This window comes from Marmota marmota, unplaced genomic scaffold, assembly GCF_001458135.2.
Source record: "Marmota marmota marmota unplaced genomic scaffold, marMar, whole genome shotgun sequence".
NCBI classification, from domain to species: Eukaryota; Metazoa; Chordata; class Mammalia; order Rodentia; family Sciuridae; genus Marmota; species Marmota marmota.
This window is the reverse complement of record NW_026000229.1, coordinates 45982660-45994340: the sequence shown is the minus strand read 5'-3', so window position 1 is coordinate 45994340 and position 11681 is coordinate 45982660. Positions and strand designations below refer to the sequence as shown.

The 11681-nt window shown below is 33.0% G+C and overlaps 1 protein-coding gene across 1 annotated transcript; it reads right to left on the bottom strand.

Annotated features, from left to right (window-relative positions):
* Nucleotides 1-1569: 1569 nt before the first annotated feature.
* On the bottom strand, nt 1570-2511 carry LOC107137853 (olfactory receptor 4K17-like). The gene has a single exon (XM_015480289.1). The coding sequence runs from the start codon at nt 2506-2508 to the stop codon at nt 1570-1572; it is 939 nt and encodes a 312-aa protein (XP_015335775.1). The 5' UTR covers nt 2509-2511.
* Nucleotides 2512-11681: the final 9170 nt, after the last annotated feature.

Here is an 11681-nt window from a genome sequence, read left to right as displayed (position 1 = left end):
AGATACTGGATAAATTACTGAATTCTTTTGTGAAGGCATGTTTCTTGGTTTTTCATACACTGTTGTTGTAAGTACACTCCTTGCATTTACCAGAGCACTTACCTTTCCCAGACCTCACATGCTGCTTTCCATGGGAAAGATGCTTTTCTATGTGGGGGTGAAAGGGCACTGTTGGGTAGGCTGAAACTGTTGTGACGACCATGGGTGCACAGTGGTATTGATTCTACTTTTCTCTCTCAGCTGAAGTTGATGTTGCAGAAGATTGCAAGGTAGGATTGATTGACACAATGGAACTCTGTGGTGGTGATCAGGGTCTTTAGTGGTGATGGCTACTAACATCTTTCCAGACTCTTTGTCTGCTACTAAGGGTGTTATGACACAGAGAAACCCTCATGGCACAGAGTCTAGATTCAAGGCCTACTTATAGTGATATAAGTATCAGATGGGTGGTGTTCTTGGGAAGCCTTGGAATGGAGGCCAGAAGCACAAGCTGGTGTGCACTACTATAGATCTGCATTCTCAGGAGTGATCACAGTGACACCTGGGACCAAGGACTCCCATTGCCCATTGGTAATGGTATTTGAGGCACAGGTGCTTTTGAAACAAAGAGTCAGAGAGACTAGATATGGTGGTTCAGGACTCAAGTCATGGATTCTCTTTCTATATTGGCTGAGCTGATGTCTGGGCCATGGAACACAAACAAAAATATATTTCTTTCAAGCTGGGTGCAGTGACACACACCATAATTTCAGTGGCTCAGGAGGCTGAGGCAGAAGGATCGAGAGTTCAAAGCCAGCCTCAGCAACTTAGTGAGGCTCTAAGCAACTCAATAAGACTCTGTTTCTAAATAAAATATTAAAAAGGGCTAAGGATGTAGCTCAGTGTTTAAGTGCCCCTGAGTTCTTTCCCTTATACACATATATTGGAAGCAATATATAATATCATTTCCAAAATTCACAGTATTTCTCTAAAATGTATAACCTTCTATTTGGAGTCAGGGCATAATTCTATGAAATTGAAATATCGAGGTCATGAAGATGGTAGTAAGATTTCATTTTATTAATAGCCATAAAGATGAGCATATAAAAATCTTATTTTGGTGGCAAAAGGAAAAATGAGTGACTTTGATCAGGAAGGTAGATGGTGGCAACTCAGTTTCTGGCTTTGTAAAGGTACCACATAGATTTGTGACTCAGACACTAATATCATAGAGAAGATAGAAAATTATCTTTATGTACAGAAAATTATAACAGACATTCTGGAGATTGACTTAATTGGCCTTTCATAGCAAGCCTTATGAGTACCTTTTTAAAATACATATAGATCAAACTGCTCTGACAGACAAGGAGATTTTTGACAATTGTTATAACTCACTGAACTTCATTTTAAGGATCAATAAAAATTTATTAATTTTACATTGGTTAAACATTCAAAATATTATCAGATATCTATCTTCTAGAATCTTGCTATTTTATTTGTCTCTCTCTATATTACTTGGATAAGTTTATTTTAAAAGAAAGTTTTAGAGGTATGAACAATACTCCATTTTTCTGTAATCATGCTTTTAACCTAAGAATCTTCGTTAGAATGCACAAGAGCTCTCCAGAGTTTCCTCATGGCTGTCTTCATTTCTTTGTTCCGTAGAGTGTAGATAAGTGGATTCAAGATAGGGGTGATAATGGTATAGAATACAGCAAGGAACTTATCCACAGAGTGGTTGTTGAAGGGCCAGACATAGATAAAGATGCACGGTCCAAAGAAGATAATCACCACTGTGATGTGAGCTGTCAAAGTGGAACGGGCTTTAGACTGCCCAATAGAAGAGCTTCTTTTAATGGTTGTGAGGATTAAAGTGTAGGAAATAAGCAAAATGAGGAAACAGCTCATGGAGATCATGCCACTGTTGGCAACAATGACTACTTGTACAAAATAGGTATCTGTGCATGCAAGTTTGCTAACTAGAGGCAGATCACAGAAAATGCTATCCACCACATTAGGACCACAGAAAGGCAAGTTTATGGCAAAGGGTAACTGAAGTCCTACATGAAGGAGACCTGAGCACCATGACATCACTACAAGCAAAATACACAGTTTCTTGTTCATGATGGTCATGTAGTGTAGGGGCTTACAAATGGCCACATATCTATCAAAGGCCATGGAAACCAATAGTACAGTTTCAGTTGCACCTAGTAAGTGGAGAAGAAATATTTGAGTGAAGCAACCAAGAAAAGAAATAGTCTTCCTGTGTTTTATCAAATTCACAATCATTTTAGGGGTGGCAAAGGAAGCAAGGGACATATCCACAAAGGAGAGATTCCCAAGGAGGAAGTACATGGGGGTGTTCAGGTTTGGGGTTAAAAATACAGTAAGTATAATGAGAAGGTTCCCTAAAACTGTTACCAAATAGATAATTGAGAAGAGGGCAAAGAGAAGAAACTCTATATCCTTAAAGCTGGTCAGTCCCACCAAAATAAATTCTGATACTTGAGACTGATTTAGTAGTTGCATGGTTTTGATCTCATTGCTTGTTCACAGATGACCTGCAGAGAGAAAAAGAGATCACTTATACCACAAAGGTTGCTATGTTCTTTCAACAATATTAGGAAAAGTGAACCTTCACCCATTGTTGGTGGGAATGTAAGTTAGTACAGCCAGTATGATAAACAATATGGAGGTTTTTCAAAAATTTATTAACAACTATACCATGATCCAGCTGTTCCAGTACTGGGTGACTATCCAAAGGAAATGAAATCAATAAGTCAAAGAGACATTTGTACTCTCATATTCACATCCCTATTCACAGTGTTTAAGATTGGGAAAAAAATCTAAGTGTCTATAGACTGATGAATGTACAAAGAAAAGGCAGTACATATAGGCAATGAATTACCACCATTCAGCTAAAAAAAAAACCCTGTCATTTTCAAAAATATGGATAGAAGTGAAGAACACTAAGTAAAATAAGCCAGGTACAGATGAACAAGCATGATCTCACATATTTGTAGAATATAAAAAAATAATTTTATAGAATTTGTGAGTAGAATTGTAGTTACCACTGTTTATGGAGAGAAGGAGGATGAGGGACAGATTGATAGAGGTTGATCACTAGTTTAGAATGAAGGAAAGATTGATAGAGGTTGATCACTAATTTAGAGTGAGATAGGAGTAAGAATTTTTGATGTGCTATCGCATAAGAGGGTGACACTACAGGATAACATAATGTATATTTCAAAAAATTATAAGAAAGATTTTTTAATGTATTCACTGTAAAGAAATGATAAATGCTCAAGGTGATAGACATATTTGTCCTTGTTTAAACATTTAACTATGTATGCATGATTTAAAACATTTCATGATACCCTGAAATGTGTACATTTTATGTTATTAAATAAAAATAAAATTAACTTAAATGGAAAGAAAAAGTATAAAGGTTTTAAAAATCTTATACTACTCTCCGAAATCAATTATATTTTCTTTGCAAACATATAAGTTACTGACAATGAGGCATGATGTTTCATAAATTAAAGATTGTTTCATAAATTAAAGATAATACTTAGGTATAGTTTGGATCTGAGAGAGCAGTAGAAATAGCTCTTTCTGCTATCACATGGTATGGTCCTTTAGCCTTGACCATCAATCCATACTCTATTTTTCAGCAAATAACTTCTTTGATTGAAAACTTGAGAAATGAACTCAATGTGAGATGAGGAAACTGAGACATTGAGTGAGACACAGAGTTTAAGAAGTTTTAGAGCATAAAGAAAGATGACATGGTGGACAGAGCACAAACAGAATTAAGAGTGATTTTAGGGGACTGGGATTGTAGCTCAGTGGTAGAGCACTTGCCTAGCATGTGTGAGGCACTATTTATCCAGTGCCTCACACATGCTAGGCAAGTGCTCTACCACTGCATAAAAATAAATAAATAAAGATATTGTGTCCATCTTCAACTAAAAATATTTTTTAAAAATAGCGACCTTAGAGTTATGCACTTTTAAATACAATAACACATTTGTGCAAAATAGGTGAAAGGAGAAAATATAGTTTAAAGCATCAAAATCTTTGAAACGGGGGTAAAAAAGATGGTGGAATGAGATGGATATCATTATCCTAAGTACATTTATGAAGATATAAATGGTGTGCATATACTTTGTATACAACCAGAGATGAAAAAATGAGCTCTGCATGTGTAAAAAAAGTCTTTGAAACAAATCAAGATTGAAAAATTGGATATGTGAATATGTAAAATAAAAAAAATACAATGAAACTCAATCTAAACCTCTTGATGTGTATAAAATTTACCTAAAATGTGGATCATAAACCTAAATGTAACATGGAAACCTACATTTTCTAAGGAACATAAAAGAGAGAAAATATGCATGGATTTGGATTAGGCAAATAGTTTTAGACAAAACTTCAAAAGCAGGATCTATGAAAAAATTTTAAAATTACACATTACATACAGATTAGGACAGCATTCTTCTTTTTCTACCATGCCATCCCTGTACAATGGAATACATTTCAACCCACCTTAAATCTTAAACTACTAAGACTTTGATAAATTTATAAAAAGAATGTGTCACTTGTGGTATAGCCATTTAATTAACAGTCACTCATAAAAACCTATGCAGAGCTATGTGCTGCAAATTTTTATCTTAGGATTTAACACTCACCTGTAAAGTGCTTCCTTGCACTTATGAACACATACAGTATGCCAAATGGGTTTAAGGATTTAGATCCAGGGATGTAATTTCTTTGTAAATAGAGAAAAATAATCTACCAGCTTTGAAAAATACTAATGAGATGTTCTTTTTTCTATTCAAATTCACATGATCTGTAACTGACCTCAGTGATATCGCTATTTAAGTGTTACTTGTCAAGAAACAGAAAGAATAAAGGAATCGCAGGAATTCCGTGATTGGCTTGTCACTGAAGGCTGAGTTGTGTGGAGGACTTAGTGTTAGACAATGAAGGGGAAGGCATGCTCAGGTTTTCTGTAACATCACAATATACTCATCAGTATTTTCCATATTAGGCATTTCTAAGTACCTATGTTACATCACAAAATTAACAATAAGGAATGTGACTCAGAGGTGGGTGGAATATTTCGATCAAAAGAGTGTATACAAAGTTCTTATCCCATAACTGAGCTCATAGATGGCACACAGCAAATGTTAGCTGTTGCCACTCAGTGTTTACTTGCTGAAGTTCATTAAGGTAAAGTGCAGGAATTCAAACTCTGAACTTCATGATATAAAAGTTAAACATCCATAACTTTGGAGTTGAGGCTTACCTTTAGCCTAGCCTTGCATTTCACTGCAAGTTTTTAAAAGCTATTTTTTCATAATAAGATCATTAGAATTAATAGATAAATTCCTAGTAAAAAATAAAATACTGAATAGTTGAATAAATAACACTGTTATTGCATTTATACTGAGCAGGGTTTTTCTTTTTTAAATCATGTTGCCATTTAAGTTGAATTGTCTGCTATTCTGAGGCAAATTTTTGCAATGAATTAGTTAAAATATCAGAGGAATTATTGGTGGGGACACAGAAGTAAAGCTGAATTCTAGTGATCTAACTTCTGTGCTTCCTCAGGCTCTAAGAGGTATGTAGGACAGGTCTGCACTTCTTGTTTAGTGCACACTTGTGTTTTCTAAGCTCTTCATTCTTTCCAACTTCTCAGCAAAAGTTCTAAGGTCAGCGATCAGCAACACTAGTTGGAGAAATCTCTCTCCCTGTGACTGGTTAGGAGCCATTCAACAACAATAGTAACAAAATAAAATTCCAAATAGAACTCTGCCTAGGACATAGCAATGCTCAGAATCTCAAATTAGCAAGGGTCCTTGAGAGTTGGCTATTTTAGGAACTTATTTAACAGCAGCCCAGCTCTTCCCATAAAGCCTCTAGAAAAAAAAAGATTTCAGGAAATGCGAGTCCCTCATAAGAAGAAATGCACACATACCAATCAATGAGCTATCCTTTGCTTTCCTAACTCATGCTACTCATCCTCAATGTCTAAATGGATAACATTCTCAGTGGCACTTTTCCTAACATAGAGTTGAAGATTCTCTCTTCTATATCCCTGGAGCACTGCTCTTATTACCTATGTTGTAATTTTGTATATATAAAAGATATATATATATATTTTTGATTATTCTTTCCTTCCAAGATTATTAGTTTTTTGTTATTATTGTTATATTAGCACCTAGCACAGTGCCTCGCATATAATGGAATCTCTTCATTCTTTCCTCAATAATAATAAATTCAATGATTTATTAAAACTCTTCTGTATTTCAAACTCTAAACTAGAAACTTCACGTAAATCATCTCTCTTTTTGTAAATCTGTTTTTAGTTTTCTTTTGGAAAAAATTTAGAATCTCTGGAGCTTTTTCTGAAACCTGAAACTTTGCCTTTATATGTGTATTCACAACATGTTTAGTGAACAGCAGTTATTTGTGTGAGTTCTAACAGCCAAATGTATTGGCTTTAATATGCTAACAATGCCTTCTTACCAGTTCAGATGCAGTAAGCACAATGAATCCTGGTGGAGAAATAGCTCCATGGGCAGGAACCTTCTGAATTCAGAGTTCCATAAGAAAATGCGTCTTTAAAGCATGTAAACTCCAACCTGTAGACCTCCTAATAAAGTCTCTCTTCTGAGTTATGTAGTGGTCATTAAGAGCCAGAAAACTCTGGGAACTCTAATTGGTGATTCTAAAGGCAATTCATTTTTTTGAAGGAATAAAACTTCAGGGCTGCCAAGTATTGCTTGGTCTTTTAGCATTAATGATAGTTAATATATGCCAGATGAACCTAGCCCTACCCAGGAGATTGAGAGGGATTTAGAGCTGATGTCTTACTTTCATCTTTGGTTAATCCAAACCATTTTGGGGACCATTTATTTTTTATTCTCCACTGTGAAATAATGAGATGCAGCTTATGTGGGCTCTTAATATTCCACTACAAAAGCAATGATTGTGGTGGGTCATAGTGAGGAGAATGCAATATATGGACAGTCCTGTGGAAGGGTAGAAAGGGTAGAAACAGAGAATGGAAAGGCTTGTGTGGATTTGAAGTTTAATTATGACATTGCAACTGCAAGCTATGACACTTCTATGATGCTTCAAATATTCATTAGCTCCATTCACATCTTTTCTAATTAATCATTTATCTCTTAAAGGTACATTTGATCATTTATTGTATTTAGTCATGGGCTAATCATAAAGGATACAAATATAAAAACATGTTCCTAGGCTTTCAGAAGCTGATAGTCTAGTGAATAAAAAGAAATAGCAAGTTCATAGAGAGCCTCCCATATACTAGGTATGCTGCTATTTTTTCCTTACACAGAATGAATATTAATGTTCTTATTAACATATTTATCTTACTGATATTGCTGGACTATTTTTTTGTTTTTTTCAAACCGGGAATTGAACTCAGGGCACTCAACCACTGAACCACATCCCCAGCCCTTTTTTATATTTTATTTAGAGACAGGGTCTCCCTTGGTTGCTTAGTGCCTCGCCATGGCTGAGGCTGGCTTTGAACAGGTGATCCTCCTGCCTCAACCTTCAGAGCTGCTGGGATTATAGGCATGGACCACACCACTGGGCTGTTGGATTAGTTTTAACTGAAAAAAAATATTATTATTGCTTCTGTAACTATCTTAACTTGAAAATTACAAAGCTTAGAATTCTTTTTTATATGATTATATATTAATGACTAAATATGAATATAGCTTAATTATTCATTTATTTCATATTTTAAGTAAAAATTTAACAACTAATAATGAGATTTGAGGATTACAGAACAGGTATTGTCTGGGTATTTTAATTGGTTCATGTTAATTATACAGAATGGTGAATTTTCTTGTGGTTTGTTCATATATGCATTAAAACAATTTGGTCAACTTTGCTCTTCAAGACCTTTCTTCCCTTCTCTCCTCCCTCCTCCTGATGCCCTTCTTCTACCCTAATAGTCTTCCTTCTACTTTTATGGCATCCTTTTTTTTTGTTTATCTCTAGCTTCCAAATACAAAATACTATTTTCTCTAACTTATTTCACTTAACATGATGCTCTCCTCTTCCACCCAAATGACACAATTTTATTTTTCTTTATGGCTGAATAAAACTCCATTGTGTATATGTACCACATTTTCTTTATCCACTCATTGGTTGGTGGACATTTAGATTGATTCTATAATCTGACTGTTGTGAATGACACAGCAATAAACATGGGTGTGTGTATCTCTAAAGCATGCTGACTTTAATTATGCTGGATAAATACCAAAGAACATTATGATTGGATCATATGGTAATTTTATTTTTAGCTTTGGAAGAACCTGTATACTGATTTCTATTAGTTTTAACTGAAAAAAAAATTATTATTGCTTTTGTAACTATCTTAACTTGAAAATTACAAAGCTTAGAATTCTTTTTTATATGATTATATATTAATGACTAAATATATATATTTATATGTGTATATTTAGTATATAAATATAAATATATATTTATATAAGTGTATATTTAGTATATTTATATTTAGTATATAAATATATATTTAATATATAAATATAAATATACTAAATATAAATATGTAATTATATAAATGTTTATAAATATTATATATATTAAATGACTCTGGGTTCGATCCCATGCATATACATTTTATATATATATATATATATATATATATATATAGAGAGAGAGAGAGAGAGAGAGAGAGAGAGAGAGAGAGCTTTTTGAAACTACAAAATATAGAGGTCCCTGCATATGTAATCATTGCAATGACTGCAGATTTCAAAGCAGAAACATTTCACCTTGTTAGTGTTCACCCAAGGAAAGATATGATTAATTTATATGCATGCATTTGAATGTGGTTCAAACTCTCTTTGTGAATTCATCCTAAGAAGGGATGGGAAAGGTAAGGAGCAGTTTCTCAGTGTTTTTATTTTGAACCAATTAATAGTAAAGCCTTCCATGTCAAGGGGTCAGGAATTAATTCAGATAAAATGTTCATAACTAATCTATGAAAATATAGTCAATACCATTTTTCCCTGTCAGCTAGAAACAAGTTCTGAGGATGTACAGACTCCCTAATTGAAGCACAGTTGAATGACACAGAGTTGAGAAGAAAGTGAACAATTTGAAAAATCAGATTAAAACATAAGGCTATTCTTCTTAAATTCATAATAGCAGTAATCTAATGTGGGGAGGACATTTTAGACACAGTCATGTGTATAAAATGCCATGGTTGTGATAGGCTGCTAGGGAGCAGTTGAATTTTGTTCTTTTCTATTTATTTATCATGTTATATTTATTATCATATTTGAAATGTTTGCCTGCAATGAAGAATGAGATAGATTACTGTGACTTGTGTTTAATACTATGTCAAGGATTGCTGTGTCATGGTCTAATATCCAGAAAACAGTTTTATAAAAACAGATATAAAAAATGTTGACAGTAAGCTATGATTTTTTATCTATCTATCTATCTATTTATTTATTGTGTGTGTGTGTGTGTGATGCTGGGGATTGAAACCAGGGCCTTGTGCATGGGAGGTAAGCACACTACCAACTGAGCAATATCCCCAGCCCAGTAAGCTATCATTAATTAGATAAAAGGAAAAGCAAACTGGGGTGGCTTTAAATGTGCATATTTGTGTAGAAAGCAAAACATAAAATAATTGGATTATTTATTTTATGTAGCAAATGGCAATGAAATGTAAAGGATAGGGGACTCGAATGATTTTGAAAAGATCAAAGGGGAGTAATACTGCTCTAAGTATACCTCTTAGTATAAACACTTCACATGCATATACATATATGTGTGAATGTCTTTATATTTACTCATAAATATAATTAATTAAAATTTTATATAATATATCCAACAAAGAATGAGGTAAATACTCTTAAATGAGGTAAATACTCTTAAATGTAAAAGAAGAAAATCAATAAAACAAATTGTCTTTTAAATTGATTATCTAACCACACCGAAAAAGGATAGAGTAGAGTTATCTAGAAATTCTAGTAGGTAATATGTTCAAAGGAAATTATCTCAGGATGAAAAAAATACACTTATATTCTGATGTTTTTTTATAGCATATTTAACATAACCAAGAAATAGAAGCAGATTTTTAAGTGTCTGTTAAGTGATAAATACATAAAGAAGTGGTATATATACATAATGTAATAATATTCATCCATAAAAATCCATGAATCCTGTCATTTGTGACAATTTGGCTTGCATTGGAGGCCATTATGTTAAATGAAGTAAGCCAGGCATAAGGACAAGCACTGCATGATCTTACTCATGTATAGAACCTTAAAAGTTGATCTCAAAGAAGTTGAGAGTAGAATGGTGGTTACCAGATGCTGGAGAGAGTACTGAGAGGGAGGGATGAAAGAGGTTGATGAATGGGTACTAAGTTAGATTAGGAGAGAGGAGTTCTGGTGTAGTAGTTCAGAGTAGAGTGACTATAGATAACATTAATATAGAATTTATTTCAAATATCTGGAAATCATAATATTTAAAGTTTTCATCACAAAGAAGTGATAAATATCTGAGTAGTTAGATATTTTTAAACATTAAAAAACATGATTTCAAAACATTACTTAATCTTATTAATACATATTTTTTTGTTTTCATATATCAGTTAAATTTAATTTTAAGAACTAATAGCTTTTGATCACAGTATTTTGAATATATACAAGAATACAAACAACAAGATTTTTTAAATAAAATATTGAAATCTAGTCAGCTTTCTTATCATATTGGTATGGTTAACTCTTTTTTAAATTATTTTTTTAATTTATATATGACAGTGGAATTTATTACAATTCTTATTACATTTATAGAGCACAGTTTTTCATATATCTGTTTGTATACAAACTATATTCACACCAATTTATGTCTTCATACATGTACTTTGGATATGGTATGGTTAATTCTGAAACTGCATTCTATGCCCTCTTTAGTCGAACAGATGGGAGAAGACAGTGAACAATGGAAGTGACTTATATAAATGATTCATGATGGGATCACAAATAATGATGAAGAAGGTTAGAATAAAACATTTGGCTTTGGACTAGAATTGGAAATGTCAGTATGAATAATTGGTTTTATATAAATCACATTTATTATTTATTTACATTATACACACATGTTCATCTGTAAACATATGTGTATATACATATATAATTGTACTTTTTTCCCTTATCTCTGTCCTCTAGGACTACCTAGAAGCAGTGATACTACAATAGTAATGACCTCAACTAATTCCAAAATCTTGGTATCAAAAGCAACTGTAATATTTGGAGAAATTGTTAATCTTGAGGCTAGATGAAGAAAGTGGAAGATGAGTCTGGAATAAATTTTGTGCAGAAAATAACTTTCCAGTTAAAAAAGAGAAGACTATTGACATGCCAACGCGAGAGGGGACCTAATATACAAATGTAAGATCATTTTAACATTGTGAAAATGATAACAGATTCTAAATCATTGAAAAAATAGAATTAAATCCATATGTAAATAAATAAACGTGTCTATAAGTGAATAAATACATGGGGGAAAATTAGTATTTCTCTTTTGTCAAGAAATAACTGGTAAACATAGATCATATGATGGAATTGAAACAGAATTATTTGGAAATTATCATTTTAATAATTGATACAGGGAAA